The sequence below is a fragment of the Nipponia nippon genome, unplaced genomic scaffold (assembly GCF_047370975.1).
Source record: "Nipponia nippon isolate SJK-2023a ecotype South Korea unplaced genomic scaffold, ASM4737097v1 scaffold_3, whole genome shotgun sequence".
Lineage (NCBI taxonomy): Eukaryota > Metazoa > Chordata > Aves > Pelecaniformes > Threskiornithidae > Nipponia > Nipponia nippon.
Genome location: NW_028262347.1, coordinates 101,448,961 through 101,470,136, shown reverse-complemented (window position 1 = coordinate 101,470,136; position 21,176 = coordinate 101,448,961). Strand labels below are relative to the sequence as shown.

Here is a 21,176-nt window from a genome sequence, read left to right as displayed (position 1 = left end):
TTTGAACAGTTATATGTTACAATAGCTTTTGTATAGAGTTATACAGAATAACTTCATTTAGAAACTGTTAGCAAAGGCTGTGTTTCTGCATAGGTTTGACCAGCAGTTGTCTCTAAAGAGCAACCGTGAATATGGTTATACCAAGAATACCGGTAAGAGAGGAAACAGTGCTGAGTTTGGGGATGACCAGCATCAGTCCTCAGCACTTAAAGCAGCTGGACCCTTATGTTGCTCTGTATAAAGGATTCACGCAGTGTCTGTGCCCTGGAAATACGCTGAAGGTACTAGTGAAAGGACGCACCTAAAGAGACTCTTGAGAATACAGAGGTCTGGAATAGTGGAACGCATGAGACATCATCCAGTAGTTTCTGTGTGAATTCACACAACCTTTCAGAATTATAACAGAATGGTCTTTTTACTATGCTGGCTGTCACAAGACACAGATTAGCATCAAAATGACTGTTCCTGCTTGTGAGGTTCTCCTAAAATTGACTAAGCAAAGTGACATTATACTATCCACTCAGAGTTTACAGCTTTGACCTTGTTCAAATGTAATATTCCCTGGGGACAATTTAACTTTGAATCACACCAATCCTTCCTTGGCAGTAGTCTTGAATACTGTGGAACTAATCTTTAAAGGGTTTGTAAGGGGCCATAGTCCAGGCTACAGGATTTTCTACAAAACAAACAAACAAAAATGTTATGAGCTTGCATAGAAAGTTAATTCTTAACCAGAGAAGGGAGATGCATCATTTGCTTTGGGCTTTTGCTTGTTCTTTTTGCCTTCTGGAGAACCTCAAAAACTATGGTATTGGGTACCAGATAGTAAGTGAAAATAGACAATTTAGAACATACTTATTTGTAGGATATTTTTGGTTGCATAAAACGTGCAAAAAATATATTGCTCTGCAGCTTAACTGGACCCACGATAGTACTATATTTTCGAAGTAATTGTATTGCTAATGTCTAAGTGTTGCTGGTAGCACTTGTTTTTCTGAGCAGAAAATATGGTGACGTGGCTGTGTATGCTTGTGCATATGTATTCTGTGAACTGTCTTCTATAAATATGCCTGTATGGTATACATATGTGTAACATAATGAGGCTTACAAAAGTTGATCTGAGTATGAGATACACCCAGTTCTTGTAAATGTTTCCCTAACTTAGACCTAGAAATAGTGCAAGAAGTCAGTATAGTCTTTTGATGAGGATAAAATTTTAAAGTATGTCTAGTATGTTTCTGTTAATTATTCATGGAGGCCAGATTGTGGTTTTGGAGGGACCATTGTTGTATAATTGCTGAGAATTAATGCTTTAGCTTGTGAGCTAAAGACCTGAAGAGTTTAAAATTATTATTGTTACAAGTTTTTATTTTAGTCAATGTCTGTTAGAAAGAGAGGCATTAATAGATTGGTAACGATGATACTGTTGAATTACGAGATGGATTGCTACAGTAAGGCAATTTAATTATCATAGCAGTGACACTTTAAACCAGTTTTCAAACAATACACTATAGTTTAAGTATTTGCCTCACTGTTACGTATTCACCTGGTGACCAGTGACACTGACTTCAGAAAGATCAGTTCAGGGGTGTTGTCACAGAGCTACAAACAAACAAACAAATAAATAAATATTCACTAGCACTGTCCATGGATTTAATTGCAGCTTTCCTTTTCAGAGAGAATGGAGCTGAAATTGGTATTAGAAATGGCACAGCAGGATTTTGCAGCTCTTTGGCTCTGATTGCACCAATATGACACTCCTTAGACTGCAACAATAAACCATAAAAAGGAAGCTGTCAATAAAATTTCAGACTACTTTTTTGATTTTCTCTCTCTGTATTTTCCTAGCATTGTTTTAGAAAGACTTTACACTTTTTTTGGCATCATATAGTTCCAATATTGTGATTAAAATAAGTATATGACATGCTAATTAACTAAACAGTACACTAGAAGTGCACCATGACTTATGTCTCATCTCTGAGAAACACTTAATCGCGAGAATTTGAACAGGGTATCATTTATTTTTTCCTACATGCTTTGTAAAGAATAACTGTGATGGCGGGTGAATGGGGCTTCTTGGAAGAATAATCTGTACCTTGCATTTCGTTTTGTTTTTAAAAGGGGTGAGAAAAGATAGTTAAAGTTTTAAAGAACAGAAATGTTATTTTATTTATGCTATAACTGCTGATTCTGGCACAAAAAAAGTTGACTATCATAAGCCACAGGTTGGTTTGTTCTCAAGTGTTGCTGGTGTCCTGTTATTTTCGGTCTGTCCAAGCCTGCAAAGCTTCAACTTTTCTGTGAGTTAGTGACCTTCTACTTTTCAGGTGATTATGTCTGTTTCTTGGGGTTTGTCCTGTGCACATGTTTCTGTTTCTGTTGCAGCTGAATTTGAAATAATTCTAGGATGCTAAATATCTATTTCAGTAGAGGGATAACAAAGAAAAGATCCGGGGAGTCTCACACGGAACTGCACGGTAAGAGATCTATGTGTGATTCCCGGTCATCCTTGCCCGAGATAATTTTTAGGGGGGTGTTTCTGCATCTGAAATCAGTGCTAAGGGTTTAGATATGAGATATCAGAATCTAGATACTAATTTCCAAATTTGGGGAGATTTAGATTTTCGAGATGCAGATTATCAACTACTGTTATTTACCCAAAACTCGGTGAATTTGGTGTCTCTCCCTTTTGCTTTCCATAGGACTTTGATGCATAGTCTTATGCTTTTTGCAAATCTAACCTGACACTGCTCTTCATCATTACATATCTAAATACATTTTGATATTTGCCCCTAAGCCTGCATGGTCAGTTGGGAGTTAGAATACACGTCATACTCCACATTCAGCAAATTGTTTGGGAAGAAAGCTTCTGCACCAGAAAAAGCTCTACTGAATTGACAAGCAAAAATTCTGCATGTTTACTCCATAGAAGAAGCAAAAAGTTTGGTGTTATTTGTTTGTTTGTTTTAATTTTTATTTTTCTTTTTCCTTTCGATAGGAAATGGCCAAATACAATCTAAGCCTTCCAATAGGTAACCCCATGTGTGTGATTGCTGTTATGGAAATAACTGTCTTTTGTGATAATAAACTGTTTCTCTCAGGGAACCTTTTTGCAACTTAAGCAATCCTGCAAGAAATTAAGTGTTGCTCCTGGCTGAGGAAGGGTGCCAGATTCAAGCACTTCTCTAACACTCTTAGGAAATTTTTAAAAAGCCTTTCACTAGAATATGTGTGGAAAAACAGTTTGTGACCTTCCCATCCCAGTTACATACTTCCTGAAAGAACCATGAAAAACTTTATGTATGAGCTTGAGGTCCAGATATGAGAAGATGAGAATTAGCACAAAATTTTGATTGGGAATTCATCCTGGCTAACAAAGATTTATATCATATGCTGCTACAAAAAGACAATTTTTCTTAGGGTTTGTTTGATTGCTTATTGGCATATAGCATTCCATAACATGGCTTTGCCAAATTAAATGTTAGCATTTTTACTTTTTTAATTAATTCATAGAACTAATTTCAGACACTCATTTTTGTCACTCATGCAAAATATTTGAGTATGATTACTCAGACCTTATGGGACAGAACATTAACTATGATTGTAGATACACTGATTTTAATATATTAGAATTAGTAATTGTCAGCATGATCTTCATGTGTGTTTGGAAACAAAATAAAATTTCAGGCTTACAAAAGGAAGACTACATTTTTAACAATGAAGCTGCTCTTTCCATTCTGTATTGCTTCTGCTGCCCTTAAGATATTGAGGTGAAGAAATAAAGTAAATTCCATCAGCTAAAAATAACAAAGATAACAGAAACACATAAATCAAGTATAAATAATAGCAACACAAGTGAACTGAGGATTTAAAACAATAGTTGTGGTCTCTAACAGCAGGAGTGGATAAAAACAGAGCAATGACATGTCTTTTAATGGTTTTGAATAATTATTACTTTGTCAAAGTCAGTCAATTTTTAAGCATTGAAAACTTTTTACATGCATATGCATGGCATCTTTTTTGAGAATCATGCCTTTTTCTTTGCATGTAAATTGAAGTAAATAAGAATGTATAGTTCGAGTCCTAGAGACTGTCACACTGTAACAAGATAATTTGCTTTATTTGATCAATCAACAAGGTGCAAATGGTTGAATATTGTTGTTATGCTAAAACCTTTAAGCTGTGATTTCCAATAGTGCAGTTGTTAAAAGATAGTTTAACCTTTGTTTGCTTGTTTGTTTTAACATAGTTTACAATATCGAAGGTGTATCATCATTTTTTATGTTCTGAGGAATATAGTTAAGGTAAAAAGCCTCATGAACACCAAAATATAAGGCTATTTTAATGAAAAATTTTATGCTTTCCAAGACTTTAAAGCTTCATATATAAAATACTTGTAACACTGGAGTCTTTAAGTTGCACTTAGTGAAGCATTAATTCACATATTCTAATTGAGTAATTACGAATGTGTTGCTGTAACACTCGAAGCATTTATATGCTGGGAGCGAAAGTGGGTTGTTGTGGTTTGACTTTTTTCTTTTTTTTTTTTTTTGTTTTTAAACTCATTTTCCAGTGGACTGAATATATTAGTGATGAATGTGCTGTGAAACTAACTGTTTGTTTCCATGCTGGAAAAGTTTCATGGCTCCAGCAATTGCTAGCCATTTTACCACACTGCATCCATCATTTTGTCAAAGTTTTAATGTTTTGTAGTGAACCACCTAGGAAAGAAAGGAAGAGAAAAGAATGACAAAATGGCCAAATTCTTTCCTTCCATGCCAAAAAACTGACTGATGTTTATCCCTGTTTGCCCTTGGAACAATTAATGTGACATTTTCCTGAATGCTATACTAAATTTGATCATCAGTTATTGAAATGTATGTTTAAATCAGCAGTGATTCAACTCTAAATGCTTTTTTCATTAATGTCATTGAATCCTTAACCCACAACCTTTGACACATAACAGAATTAGAAAGCCTTTTGGACCATTTGGCTGAAGTTGTGCCCTCGCTACAGTATCTCAGTTTGCTTGGAAACATGGCCTGCCCAAATGAACTGGTCTGCAAAGAAAAGGATGAAGATGACTACCAGAGGTACAGGTTAGTGTTTTCATTTCTAGATATGAAAAGGTATGTCAGTTTTATTACCAGAAAAATACTGAACTAAAACCAACTCAGAGTCTCAATCAATCATCTGCTCTATTCAGAAAGCATTGTGGCATATTCTTCCGTGAAACACTTGAGAATCTGAGTAACACCATTTCAGTGAGATCACTCTGAGGAACTCTATTTCAACAAATATTTCTGTGCTGTACAGCACATTTTTGAGTTGAGCAGGTGTGCACAGTATTTCCTGAATGTGGGTGCTCATATGTGCCTACTTACAGCCTTTCCTTCTTTAAGGCGAAGGTAAGGCAACATTTACATATACTAAGGGTGACAGTCAATGAAAAAAAAATCACTACACTCAGCCAGTTGCATTGTCTTCTGCTAACATTTGATTATGGTGATGAGTTTCTTCTACTATAGTTATCAAGGCACTATTAAAGAACACAGAAGAAAGGACTCCTTCTGTATTGTGCTGCTTTACTCAGAGCAGTTAGTGTTTAGATTCAAATAAAAAACCTCAAACTATCTCTATAATGTAATTTTAATGAGCTAGATTACACAAAAGGTCATCTGGAAATTAATATGGAAGCCTGATAAAATACCACATGTCCAACTGATCCAAGTGAAATACTGCTAAAAATTACAAGGGTTATTTTTTTTAAAAATAAAAATACTTGTGACTGATGACTGTGAGTATAGATCCAAAACTTACAGAATGTCTGCTGAAGTGACATAATTTTCATAGCTATAACGTTTAAGCAAGTGAGACATTGATTATATAAAAAAAAAAAAAAATCATTGGATTTCTTTTTCCTTGTTCACATCTGATAAAGGACTTCAGTCTTTGTGTGCTGGCATTTTTCACATTGGCTGAAAATGGCTGGCTGAGGCAAGTCAGAGAGCCAAGCAGCACTGGTCACCATGCTGCTGACCTTGCAGAGCCTGAGCTTACTTTTTATTAGCAGATCGCCTTCAGTATTTAGAGTTATATAATAAAACTCTGATTTTATCTTCATGTAATCCAAACTCTGCTGTAGGAGTTAGTATCAAACAATACAAAGTGGTAGAGACTAAAAGCAGGTTTATTGGGAAGTGGCATGAATTTGATGCACCAGTTTATTGCTCATAAATGCTGTAGATTGAATCAGCAGCACAGATGTCCCAGGTGTGCATATTCTTTTTCTTTCGTTCCAAATTTTTGAGAGGGATTTCTAGGTTATCATTAGCCTAAAGACTTTCAACTTTTGAATCCAGCTTAACTGTAGCATTTTGGTTTTCACCAAGTAGAGCAGCCTAGATTTAATAAAATATTTTCCCATTGCTTTCACACTTAAGTGGAAGGTATGCCTACTATCCAGCTTATGAGAGTCTAATAGTGCTGTCTCTATGTAAATTTATGTGACATTTGCACTAGAGAATTGCTTGAAAAATGAATGATATTTCTACAGTTTACTGTTTTTCACTTTAAGTATGTTTTCTGACAATATGTCTCCTATTAATCATTTAAGCAAAAGTAGTATGTTAAAGGAGCCATTCAGAGGCAAGAACCCATGGTTCATTTAGTTCTGTCTGAAAAAATTCTGTATTGATTGACATCCTCTGTGGTTATGTGATGTAATATTTATAATATGTCACATAGCCATACATCAAAACAAGCATGTCTTTTGTTTCATTTCAATGCAAAAATGTTGATTTCAGGGAGGTCAAGGTAGTTTTAGGTCACATTGTGGCAAACCACCGTGTCAAAGTGTGGAGTGATTGTATTTATGCATCTGCTGGAAACTGCAACTTTGCTTCCATTTATTTCCCCTCAATTTTTCAAAAACCTGGATATTTTTTTCTATATAAACTAGGCTAATTAAAGCCCTTTTAAGAAAGGAGAATGGGCTTCTAATTAGTTGAATGATTTATGGTTCTACTGCTATAATGAAAGCTTTCTGATCCTTTTCCATAATTATTTGTTACATTATATGAAATGTGTTTGCCAGACAACACTAGGCTCAAAAATGCTCAAAAGCATCTATCTATCCATCTATCTTTAGGGGAATATATATTGACCTACATGGTGGAACCAATTAAAAGTACTCTGCTAATTTTACCCTGAAATTCAGTGTTTTGAATACATGTTCTGAAGCATCTTGGACACAACTTTTTTATTCCTTCCCCCATACAGATTTATCTCTCAGATTTAACAGCAGCAACCTCTCCTGAGCGAGGAAGTATTTGTACTTTATCAAATGTCTTGATTCAAATCCCAAAAGCAAACATTTGAAACGGCCCATTTCAGCATTTTTTTAATGGTTTGAAGTAACTGTTTTCTATAAGATTTTTATTTCTTTTGAGAAAATTTGTCACACGGAAAGCATCAAAAGGTGGCTTTTCAGTGAACATGAATTATGTAAGCATTTTGCTTTACCATAAACTTTAACTGGTTTGGTTTTGTTCTGAGTAGGAACTTCTTTTTGTAATTTTTTGCAGTGACCATTGAAACCACAGCTTCATTTTTCATTGAGCTTTAATTTCATTCCCACTGAGTTCAATTAGAGTTCAGACTATTTAATTCCTCAACCAGAAAGAGAAAGGTGCTAGAAATCAAAGCTTTACTTAATCTTCTCATTCCAACAAACTGAAAAGATCTGTAAAACCCCCAAAATCTGAACCTTAAAAAAATGTGGAAAATCAAATTTTTAAATACTCAAGGTCCAGTGATTTACTATGATACTAGTAACAGAGATAAAAAGTAATATTACATCTTTTAAAAATAATTAGGTTTTATTATAAATACTTGGAAAATGTATGAAACTATGCTTTTTTCAAGAAGTTGAGATCTAGTTCTTCAGGTAATCGATTGGTATACCATTTTTATCAATTTCAATACTAAAGCTTTTCCCTAGTTTTTCAATAAAAATAGGTTTCATACAAAAATGTTGTGACTTGTTCTCAAAGTAAATATTTTTTTCCTAAGAAGCATCATAACATTTGAGTGGGATTTTTTTTTTTTAGAAAAAGAAGAAAGAAAACCTATTTTTTTCCATCCCTGTTATTCCTCTTTATCTTTCAAATGTGTAGCAGAACAAATTGATGAAAACATTTCTATGTTTCTTATTGGAATTTTTGCTTGGACAGGAAAAGAAAATGGAGAGTTCCCTTCTGTGGTATTCTTATAAGCAAACTTGTTTGGTTCCTTTTAAAAACTCATGGTTTTTTCCATCATTGTAAAATGGCTTTCGTTTCTTTCGGGACGGGGTGGGGATGTGGGGAAGTGCCATAAGTTCTTACTTTTTATCTAATTTTTTAAGCTTTCTATATTTGGGAGGTGATATTTTGTAAAGCTATATCTTGGGAGTGAGAGCAAGGGAATGCAAAATATCTAAAATATAATGGCGATAGGAAGTTTTTAAAAGCTTTTGGCTCAAACAGGAAGCAAGAAACAGAAAAGTAGCTTGCAAAACAGTACATCCTCTAAAATAACCTATTCTACAATCTCTACTTTGAAGATTGTGTGAAAGCAAAGGTCATGACCCGGAGATCAAAGTAACAGAAGTCAACACAGTAATTGCTGGTTGCTTCTCTTGTACCCACACTTGGTCAGTCCTGTGGGTGTATTGTTTGCAGTGAAAACTTCAAACGTGGTGTTATTGAACTGTGAAAAATCATCTGGGTCAGAATGTATTACAAAGCATTTGCTAATGCTGCAGGTGACCTCACCTATTTTCATTAAAGTGATATGATTGTGAAGGATGTATGCCATGTGTGAAGTTTTCAGTGCTTGTTCATTCTTCTTTGCTCCTTATTGACATTTCCTGGAATGATGCATTCATTAAGTGCTGTTGACATGGAAACAAGGGCAAGTGGAAACAAATGCCTGAGTTTATTTTAAATTAGCTTAAAAGTACATATAGTAGATATGCTATCTTTGGCAGGGGGAGCAAATGATGATAACCTTATGAAGTCCTCTTAAGATACAACAGCAAGAAAGGAAATGCATGCATTTTGTATGGATTAACTTTTCAAGCTAAATCAGCTATTCCCATCCCACAGGTTTGATTCTGTGAAATGCTGGGTTCTCTTATAGCATTTTCAGTGTCCTTGCAGTTTTGTTTTGTTTTATTGTGGTTTCATTTTGTTTTACTGTTTTGTTGTTTGTGTTGGGGTTTTTTTGTTTTTTTTTGTTTTTTTTTGAGGCAGAACCTACTCATGTATTTTAAATAGTCTTGTTACTGAATTTGGATGGTGATATAAATACATAAATACACATTCAAGAAGCAGTAGGAGACTAGAGGTCCTCAGTAATGAAAATAGTGTTAATATGCGTCATCAATATTAGTGAACTTACAGTTGAGGCTCTCTTTTAGCAGGAGGGATTGAAGTCTGTGGTATATGTTTTTTTTATGATCTTCATGAGATGACTAGGGCATTCTCTTACATCTGTATAATCTATGAATCTGTGCTATGTCACAGTTTGCATGAGGCCTTGTCATTTCTACAGTACCTGGAAGAAAAAAAACCTGTATTTAATAGAAATCAAATAGCCACACAACTTCCATCTGAGATTAGCCACTGTAAGGATTTATGAGCAAGGGCTATTATAATGTTGTTGTTCGGCCAAATAAATCGAAGTCGATAATACCCAAATTTGTCCATACTAACACAGTAAGTCAAGACATAACTATAATTATAATTATTGTTACATGTGTAGAGAGATATTTTTCTAATTCATAGAGCTGTTTGCTACATTGAAGTAGAGCAGAGGATGTTAAAATATTAGGAGGCGGTCTGGATTGCTGAGTGACTTGAGAGGCCCTCAGAATTACATGGTTATCACCAAGCAGTGCCAAGGTTGCACAGAGGCTATGTGGTCCTCTAACATACCTCATGCCAACATGGATCATAGAATCATTTAGGTTGGAAAAGACCCTTAAGATCATCAAGTCCAACTGTTAACCTAGCACTGCCAAGTCCACCACTAAACCATGCCCCTAAGCACCACATCTACATATCTTTTAAATACCTCCAGGGATGGAGACTCAAGCACTTCCCTGGGCAGCCTGTTCCCAGTGCCTGACTACCCTTTCAGTGAAGAAATTTTTCCTAATATCCAACCTAAGCCTTCCCTGGTGCAACTTGACGCCATTTCCTCTTGTCCTATCGCTTCTTACTTGTGAGAAGAGACTGACCGCCACCTCACTACAACCTCCTTTCAGATAGTTGTAGAGAGCAATAGGGTCTCCCCTCAGCCTCCTCTTCTCCAAACTAAACAACCCCAGCTCCCTCAGCCACCCCTCGTAAGACTTGTTCTCCAGACCCTTCACCAACTTTGTTGCCCTTCTTTGGACACGATCCATCACCTCGGTGTCCTCCTTGTAGCGAGGGGCCCAAAACTGGACACGGTATTCAAGGCATGGCCTCGCCAGTGCCGAGTACAAGGAGATGATCACTTCCCTAGTCCTGCTGGCCACACTCTTTCTGATGAAGCCAGAATGCTATTGGCCTTCTTGGCTACCTGGGCCCACTGCTGGCTCATGTTCAGGCAGCTGTCAACCAACACCCCTAGGTCCTTTTCTGCCAGGCAGCTCTCCAGCCGCTCTTCCCCAAGTGCAGGACTCGGCACTTAGCCTTGTTGAACCTCATACAGTTGGCCTCAGCCCATCAATCCAGCGTGTCCAGATCCCTCTGTAGGGCCTTCCTGCCCTCCAGCAGATCAACACTTCCACCCAACTTGGTGTCATCTGAGGGTGCACTCAATCCCCTTGTCCAGATCATTGATAAAGATATTGAACAGAATGGGCCCCAATACTGAGCCCTGGGGAACACCACTTGTGACCAGCCACCAACTGGATTTAACTCTGTTTACTGCAACTCTTTGGGCCTGGCCATCCAGCCATTTTTTTACCCAGCGCAGAGTGCACTCATCCAAGACATAAGGAAAATGTTGGTTTAAGTTTATGACTTGGCTTCCTTAACTCTGTATTGAGGAAGTTTTGTTGCAGTTGGAAATTCTGCAGCCAGCTATATGCTGTTTGGTGGGGTAAGGGTGGGGCTAGGTGTTAAACTTTTTGGTGGTGCAGAAGAAACAATTACAGGAGATAATCTAGTTCAGTGTCATAAACATGTTTGCTCAATCCTTCTGATATTTGTTTTCATCTCTCCCCATCTCAATGCTGATGTAACTTTGCCAACTTCAGGTTATTTATTATTTGTAGTTTACAATAATGTAACTGAGAGCATAATCAGCCCTTCAAAGTTTGAAATAGGTATATTATTTTTATGTTCTATGATTGTCAAAGAAAGGAAATACAATAGCACAGAAAATAGAAAAATGAAAGTAAACACTTGCTGAAACAAGGAGCGTGTTGCAGTTATGATACAGGTAGAGCTAGACGTTTCTGTATTCTGGGCAAATATTTCTCAGTTTTTCTGTGCCAGATTAATTTTGTGTTTTAAACTTAAATACTGATGCATATAGTACAGTTTTATATTCCAGCTTTTGTTAATAATAAGTACAGAATAAAGGACTATACAGAATCTAGTTCTTAACATAGTCTTTCACTAAAGGTTCAGTGAAAGAGTTTATTTTCTCTGAAACTCTAAGTATACAAATTTACTATACTTTTCTTGTAGTAGAAGGAGAAAAAAAAAAAAACAAACAAACCAAAACCCAACATTCTTTCCCTAAGTAATTTATTGCCACTTTTAAGATTTTCTTATAGCATGGCTCATGGGTGATGCCATTATCTTTCAGTATCAGGAGGCCAACCATGTTCTACAACTTGTCTGCTTTTCCAAGGGAGGTAATAAATTAATCAAGGCCCTTAGATGCTATGATATTATGTGATTTTTTTTTGTTGTTGTTGTTATAGCATTCACAGCTCTAGAATAAAAATTTCATAGAACTGTCTGATAATAGTAAGGAGTAATGTACCGAAACTCATTAAGACTTAAGGAATTTTTATGCCTGAACCTACATGGCTACTAAAAAAATAGATCAGAGTGAAATTACATAGTAGCTACTTAACAAAAATAAGGAGTTGACATAAAAGTTATTTACCCCTGTGTGTTTTGGATCAGGATTGACAAATTTCTTGCATATGTTTAAAATAGATTTGTTCCTTTCTCCCATGTGATCCTTTAAGGAACACTTACACATTCTCTTTGAACCCTTTTGCTTCACCTGTGAAATTCTCTCTTAAGATTGTGTGAACCATAACTGATTTTTGGGGAGTGATGGAATAACCCAAGGACTGTGTTTTAAGTAATGACTGTTAGACAGTAGAGAACTAGAAACATACACAGAATATAGCTGCAAGGTAACTAATAGATCTTAGTATCTGTGTTTGTAAGGCGGAATTAAGATGACAAGCCTGTGATTCATTAAAGGCTGTAGAGTGAGTCAGTATCAGAGACAGTATTTCTTTATATAAAAACTAGAGTTGTGTATTGTTTAATAAATAGCAATAGCTGATCTCAAAGCTGTCTTTGTTCTGTCCCTTTCTGAACTCTAACATATTTCTTCAAAGGAAGGCTTTGCCCCATTGAGCTTTTGCCCATGTCAATAGCAGCTGAATCCCAAACTCGCTGCATTCCTTTGCAAATGCCCCCTCAAGCCTGTTCCTCTTTTCCAATATCTTGACAGGTCTGTGTAAAAACCGTTAAAATAATACTAATCACATGCAACACTTACAAAATTGGTAAATGAATTGTTAATCTTTATTGTCATTTTCACTTAACTAAGACTGAAATAACATGAAATGTGATATTCTCTGGTCTTTTTCCCTCTCTGAGTGTTCCTGTTTGTGTGTGATGGATATCTGTTATTACCTTATTTTCACAGGACTCTTGGCATTGGGAGTCAAGGAGGGGAGATGACTCTGAACAAAAGAAGAAATAACTTTACTTACATAGTTAATTTCTTTAATTCATCATGAATTAGAAGATCAGTTTACAGGCAGTGATAAATGGATCTCTAAGCACCTTCCTGGTGCCTCTGGGTTTTTTTGTCTCTCTGGAGATCACCTTTATTCTCATCACTGAAGATAACAACCTTTTTTCACACCACTGCAAAGATGTTAAAACCCAGTAACAGCAGTCTCAGAGCACATGGAGCAGTGCTAAGTTTCAAAATGATTAAAAAAAAAGAAAAAAAAAGGGGGTGAGGGGACAGGGAGACCCTGCCCCGCCAACCTCTAACCTAAAATAAACCTTTCTAAACTTATAATGTAAAATTTAGATGGCTCTTTCTTCATTAAACAGCATTCCCTTAACTAGCAATTTTACAAGTCTAAAACAGGTGCAATGTGTCATGCAATTTATGGATCCTAGTACCTGCCATAAAGTATTTTATGATAGCTGCATTCTGTGTTATTAGTAGCTGTCTTTTTCTGCAGCCATTGGTGTTTGATAATAGTCTTAAAACACCCAAAATTACTTACCTGCAAGCAACATTCCAGATAGTCCGTGTTGACAGTTTGAATAAGTTTAGTGCCCTTTTGTTGTACTTTACCTTCAAAACAAACTGATTGAACCATCAATAGCTCCTGAAAGCTGACAGAGGCATGTCATCTGGTCTAACCCTCTGATAGTAGGTTATCTGTGGGAGTTAACCTTCCTGCATTGTTAACTGAAATGTTTTATGTACTATGCAACTTTAGGATACTGCTGTGATAACCTTAGTAACTAAGTCATACATCACAGTAAAGAGATTTTGTGCAACAAATAACCCTGGATTAAATTTACAAGGGTTGAATTGATATTGTAAAGTGTTCATTCCAGGGCTTTGGTAATCCTTTCCTGTATTTTTTATGGCAAACTTGTGTTACATTTAGATTGAAGCTGCATCTTCATATTTCTAGCTAAAATATATCCAGGAAGCCCAATATTTTTCTTCAGCCATTTAGTAAAAAAGGTATCATATTATTTTCATATAATACAGATTAATTTTATCCCACATTTAGTCAAAGGAATATGTAATCCTAATAAATAGGATTGTATTTTGAATCACCTTTTAAAAGACATTGATATACCTTTGTTCTACTGGTGGGATAACCTTTATGGTACTTACTTTTTAATATTTGCTCTCCTTAAGGAGTGCAAGTTTAAAAAAAAAAAAAAATCAACCCCCAACATGTGTAGTTTTGGAATTGGCAAGTACTGGTGCTAATTCTGTTTTTTGAAGTGCAGTCAGGATGGCTTAAAAATACAAAAATACATTTGTATCAAGGAATGCTATTATAATTTTAAGCTCTTTTGAAATGATTGAGAGACTGACATTAGGGCTGTGATCCAAAGTCAGCATAGATGACAGTGCTGTCTTAGTCTGTTGTCATTTTTGTTGCAGCCTGCTTTTCAATAGCATATTTCATTCCATCATTAAACATTTGCTGATTTTCTAATACCGATGTTTTCTTCACCTGAATATTCATCTTTTCTCACCCTACACTTAGTGGGTGTCTTTACTCATTTTTAGTTTCACTCTTCTTCACTCTTGACATATTGTTTCCTTCTGTACATGTCTTCATTTGAAAGAATCTGTTGTCATCAGAGTTTTTCTGCCAGTAACGCAAGATGGATAGCTTCTCTTCCACTGAAAGATAAGGGCCAGCAAAATGCCAGGGAGGACTGGAAGGGCAGCCAGGAAAGCTGGGAGGAGTCTGAGAATGTGTCAGTCTGCTAGATCTGTAGCTGTTATTTAATAAATGGTCTCAGGAGATGTTCTGTTTTGTAAAGTGACTTTTTTCTTCTTCTAATATCATTGAAAATCACAGATTGAGGATTCACATTTAAATTGTCTGAGCATTTCAGTATTAGCATGTTCAGCTCATTTGTTAACGATTTATGAAGCTGTTGCCTCAGAGGAAAGGTGTACTTCATGGAAAGGTTTCTTTGCAGCATTAAATTTTGCCTGGTTGTAGAACGGGAGTCTTGTAGTCTTTTTCACATGTTTATCTGGTCTTCAGAACAGTATTATAAGATAACTCTAAATCTTACCTTTTAAAGCACATTTTTTGTGTGTTGTTCTTTTTCAAAATGTTATGTTATATAGAGTTTTCTACTACTTCAATTTCTTCCTCCCAGTGTCAGAAGGGATTGGTATGATTAGGAGGCTCTCTGACTGGAGTTTTATGCAAAGCAGCTAGGCAGGGGGAACATTATCAATCACCTTTCTACCCCCTGCCAGGAAAAGTCTGGCACTTCCCTTGCTTTGCAATGTCTGCTTCACATTTGGTTGACTAAATGTAAATAGCACGTACTTGAGGTGGTGAGATATTTTGATTTGCCATGGTTGTGTGCCTTACTTTGTTTCTGATCTGCCATGTTCTGTCCCTCTGCAAGCAAGGAGCGAATGGTAATTTTTTGAGGCTAAAAAGCTGCTGTACTTTGAGTAAAAAGGATAAATAGAATACAGTACTAATGGATCCTAACAAGAACTTTGAATTCTTAAAATATTTTTCATAAAAGCAGTCTCTTCCTGTGTGCTTGTGCATTTAATCCTGAGCTGGGATCCATATACCATAAGGACACCTTGTCTCTCTGGCAGGACCAAACTGGAATTCTCCTTCCAAATGATGCCTGTGTCAAAATATAGTCCTGGAAAGCGGAGACCAGGAATAACTCTCCATGCTTTCTCTTGACAAATTCTTTTTCTTTAATGTTAAGAGTTTTGAACACTGACATACACTCCTTTCAAGACAAAGGATGGTGTTTTAGGATGTATGGTAGAAAACAAATTACACTCCTCCCTAACTTGCTGTTCACATGTCTCTAACATTGCTGATCACTGTGTTTTTAGGAAAATATAATAAAAATCTGAAGAGGTGTTGGCAAATTAATGTTTTCTGAGAATTCTTTCAGAGAAGATAGATGACAGTTTCCCATGTTCTCAGATTGTTTTTCCCCTGCAACGTAGGATGGAATCTTTGGAATCACTCAAAAGTCCTTTTTCCAAACTGGCAATTCAAAACAATTTCCAACTTATTCCATTTCTGTGTGTACCATATACCTCACTAATACCTATAAAGAACATACATGCCCATGGTGATAATTTTCTTATCTGTTTGATCCACCCAGTATTAAATTGTTAAATTATTAAATTAAAGCTTCATTTGAGAGATTAAAGTAAGTATAATAACTTATTATATAAACTATGTTGCATGAAAAAGGTGATGAGAGAGAGGAAAAAAAGGCTGTTGATGTTTATTGCTGTTATTTTTTAGTCATTTAGTCTGTGAGTATGTCTTTGTTTATTACTGGATTTTAACTGTGTACATTTTGCTATCTGTCAGGTATTTTGTCCTGCACAAATTGACAAACCTGAAATTTCTTGATACTCGGAAAGTAACCAGGAGGGAGAGAGAGGAAGCCTTGGTAAGAGGTGCCTTCATGAAAGTGGTTAAGCCCAAGGATGCTAAGGTAGGAGAGTAAATGGAAGAAGTAACAACAATGTGAGTCATTAACACTGTTTTAAAATTACTCCAAAAGCTTGGCTGTGTCTTTTGCTAAAGCAACAGACAAAACCTTTCAAATGAAAGGACTGCTAAATGTGGTCAGGTGAGGGACAAAAGCCTTAGTAATTTTTCTGTGGTTTAATATCAAACTTTACCTCTGGTTAATGGACTATGGTTATGTTATCAAATTTCTGGTTTTCAACCTCTTGTTTCATATAACAAACTAACTAATATGTGTCACTGAGCTTAAAAGAATATTTTTACCCTGTCTAAAGATATGTAACAAATGTGTGATATGCTTTTGTGAAAGAACGCAATTTTTCTGACAAGTTGTCCCCTGCCTTGTATGTTAAACACAAATGTTTTGCAGAGCTCACACCTATGGCTTTTAGTGGACTAGCTGATTCTAATTTTGTATGATGTTACTTAACGTGGTGTCCTGCTAATAGCCATTGACAACATCAGAGAGACAGTTTCAGTAATCTGAGCTTTTGATACCACTTGCATCAACTCTGGGCATATTGCATACTGCTGATGCAAACAGAATGTGAATTCTCCACTTTACCTTCTTTTTCCATTGTTGATCAGTCCACAATAACAGCAATCTGAGCTTCAGAGTGTTTTAGTGCTGCAGATCTTTTTTACTCCACTCAAGTTTTCAGTCTGCTTGCTTTCTGTTTGCTGTTTTGTTCTCTAAAATATACCATCAATAATTTATTGCATATTTCCAATAATGCTGAATAATAATGTAGCAGTTATGGAAATGCACTGTTTGGTAGCATAACAGTGTTGCTAGATAAATGCATTATCACAAGTACAATTGCAGTGCATAACAAATTAATTCAGACTGATTCATTTATAACTACTAAAATGTTAGCAGTTCTGATACAAGCATAGCTTTGATATATTGTTTACCACTGCCTTTAGTTATTTCAGCTCCATATATGTAATAAATGAAATAATTTATTTCTAAGCTGTTGTGGATATCTTATTCACAGCAAACCATCTTTACTGAATCTGGCCAAATGCAACAGCTGAAATGTGTTAGAAATAGCATACATATTTTGTCATCTTTTATAATTCTTCTTATTTAATCAGATTTTGGATCTGGTGAAGTGTTTTTTTTAATTTAATTAGCAATTAGATTTTTCATTTAAGAGACTGCTCTTTGAATTTTAACCAACTTAATAGTGTAAGAGAAGAAAAAAAGTGTCTGTTTCTTAAATCTGAAGTTCCTTTTCTGGATGAAACCTCTTTTTAAGCCAATAGCTAAGGGTAAATTACTTCACAAATGTAGGGATAACATCTTTATCTTTTATATCCATAATTGAACCTTTTGTATAGTTTTGAATTATTTACCCACTAAATCTTATGATAAAACATACATTTATTTCAGCAAATTTGCAGAAGGCTCAAATTTACTGTTGTTATTGCCATACTAAAGGGTTTTTTTTCTTTATAAATGGTTTGGTACAAATTGCTGATGGTAAAATCATTGTAAATGCTTTTCATGGCATGAATTAATGCTTCTTAAGGTGCTACAAAATTACTCTCATCATACAATACTATATATATTACAGAAGTGGCTAATTCAAAATAAATATTAAATTGGATGCAGAACAGATATTATAACCCTCTTAAAATTGTTTTGAATTTGTGCTTGTTTCCTAGGATATTCATGCTTATAGTACACATGTGTGCAAACTCTTTTTATGTCTGAGAACACTCATGAGAGTCCTTTCTGCATATGTTTTCAGATGCAGATATGTACGTATATAGCTATTTGCAGCTATACTCAAAGACCATAACAAGCAGCATTCCTCTATATATCACAAAGATGATGTGCACGATAACTGTACATTCAAATTCTATTGTATGTTATAAATTGAATACATAATGCTTTTTTATTCTTCAGTGTTCAGGTTTCCTGAGTCTTGTGCTCTCTGTCTGTTCATCGGTTCCCCTCCCATATACTTGTTGCGATTTTTGACCAGCTTCAGCCAAATTTAGCAGACAGCTAGTGGTAATATATTCTAAGCTTTCTGAAACTAGTTAGAGGAGAATACATCGTGATCCAAACTAAGAGGAAGACTACAGCACATCCAGTATTGGTCATCAGAAAAACTCCTTAAGAAGTTGACCTAGTGATATAAGACCCTGCTGATAGTGAACTTCCTAAGAATTTTTTTTTTTCCTTCCCTCTAAGGTAGTAGCCACTGTGTCAGCCAATGCTTGCCAGGAATGGAGTTGGAGTGATTAGTATTTATCTTGGTGGTTGCCACATGGAAATGTTGTTCTTCTAGGTGTAGTAATGACAGTGACCCTATCAGACTTGCTTTTTCAGGAGAAAAACAAACAAACCAACCAAAAAACCCCCCCCCAAAATCCTAAGTTAGGTGCGTTTTTTTTTCCCCATTATGATATGTTGTCTACTTGGACTTTAGTAAGGCCTTTGACACTGTCTGCCACAGCATTCTCCTGGAGAAGCTGGCTGCTCAGGGCTTGGATGGGTGCACTGTACGCTGGGTTAAAAACTGGCTGGACGGCCGAGCCCAGAGAGTGGTGGTAAATGGAGTCAAATCCAGTTGGCGGCCGGTCACGAGTGGTGTTCCCCAGGGCTCAGTGTTGGGGCTGGTCCTGTTCAACATCTTCATTGATGATCTGGATGAGGGGATTGAGTGCACCCTCAGTAAGTTTGCAGATGACACCAAGTTGGGTGGAAGTGTCAATCTGCTGGAGGATAGGATGGCCCTACAGAGGGACCTGGACAGGCTGGACCGTTGGGCCGGGGCCAACTGCATGAACTTCAACAAGCTAAGTGCTAGGTCCTGCACTTGGGTCACAACAACCCCATGCAACGCTACAGGCTTGGGGAGGAGTGGCTGGAGAGCTGCCCGGCGGAAAAGGACCTGGGGGTGTTGGTTGACAGCCGCCTGAACATGAGCCAGCAGTGTGCTCAGGTGCCCAAGAGGGCCAATGGCATCCTGGCCTGTATGAGGAATAGTGTGGCCAGCAGGACCAGGGAGGTGATAGTGCCCCTGTACTCGGCACTGGTGAGGCCGCACCTCGAGTACTGTGTTCAGTTTTGGGCCCCTCACTACAAGAAGGACGTCGAGGTGCTGGCGCGTGTCCAGAGGAGGGCAATGAAGTTGGTGAAGGGTCTAGAGCATAAGTCTTATGAGGAGAGGCTGAGGGAGCTGGGGTTGTTTAGTCTGAAAAAGAGGAGGCTGGGGGGAGACCCTATTGCTCTCTGCAACTACCTGAAAAGAGGTTGTAGTGAGGTGGGCGTCAGTCTCTTCTCCCTAGTAACAAGCGATAGGATGAGAGGAAATGGCCTCAAGCTGTGCCAGGGGAAGTTTAGGTTGGATATTAGGAAAAACTTCTTCACCGAGAGGGTGGTCAGACATTGGAACAGGCTGCCCAGGGAAGTGGTTGAGTCTCCATCCCTGGAGGAGGTATTTAAATAACAGATAGATGTGGTGCTCGAGGACATGGTATAGTGATGGACTTGGCAGTGATAGGTTAATGGTTGGACTCGATGATCTTAAGGGTCTTTTCCAACCTTAACGATTCTATGATTCTATGATAAGCAGGAGATAGTACAGCTTATTCAGCATAAAAAGCAGACTGATGATCTGAAGAGGCTGTGATGTGGGGAGTTGTTTTCATTTTAGTCTTGACATGAAATATTTGGGAGAGCAAAATACCCCACCAAGAAAAAATACACAAAATGAGAATAAAAGCAAGAAATTTCCATCTGACTAGCTTGTGTTTATTCAAATGCAAAAGTATCTAGCAATCACCAGTCATCACTAAGTCATAAATATTTTACTTTGTATAAATTTTTTTACTTTCATTTTTCCCTCTTTTTTTTTTTTTTTTTTTTTTTTTCAACAGAACACTGCACTTGTGCTTTGCTTCATTTCATCCTTTGTTTAAAATGCATCTGTTTGTGATGTGACTGTCTTATGGAAAGATGCAGTCATTTATTAGAAAACAGTTTAATGTTACAATGCAGTGTTCCATCTCGCTATGTAAGTGAGCTAAACTTCATTATTCTGTGATGTTTATGTTTTCTTTTGTCAAAATATTGAACATTGTATCATGCCTGATTTTAATAAAGATTGGGTAAGCCTGGCTGGGTAAGAGGCATTGAGCCAGACGAGGAAACCTTGTTTAATGACCAGACCATGACCTCATTTCACTGGCATAAGTGTAGATCAAAGTGGAAGATGCCTGTCCAGTGTGAAGTGTGTTTCTGGGCATGACAGCACTTCACATCAGAAAGACAGCTCAAGAATACGACAGTCAAAATTGCTTAATTATGTCCCAGCTTTGTAATTATTCATCCCTGCTTCTACAAAGACTACAGTTGTCATTTCTTGACATAATTATTTAAAACTGTACCCTTCTTTGGTTTATAGGTATATGAATTGTGCTTCCACCTGTTTCATCTTTAAAACTTAGAGATGCAAAACAGAATGTGATTTGAGAATACATTTCAAGACTCTATATTTTTACATTTCATATAATATAAATAAACAAAATGAAATTATGATGTATCAAAGCACACCATAATTTCATATTTTAAAGGTCTATATTCATGATCATTTAATCTAGATGATAA

General features: G+C 36.5%; 1 protein-coding gene across 1 annotated transcript in view; it reads left to right on the top strand.

Annotated features, from left to right (window-relative positions):
* Nucleotides 1–21,176, top strand: part of LRMDA (leucine rich melanocyte differentiation associated) — a 694,523-nt gene that overhangs the window by 388,014 nt on the left and 285,333 nt on the right. The window contains exons 4-5 of the mRNA XM_087764921.1: nt 4,960–5,099; nt 16,388–16,514. Coding sequence (XP_087621047.1) covers nt 4,960–5,099; nt 16,388–16,514 — 267 coding nt within the window. The remainder of the gene's footprint in view (nt 1–4,959; nt 5,100–16,387; nt 16,515–21,176) is intronic.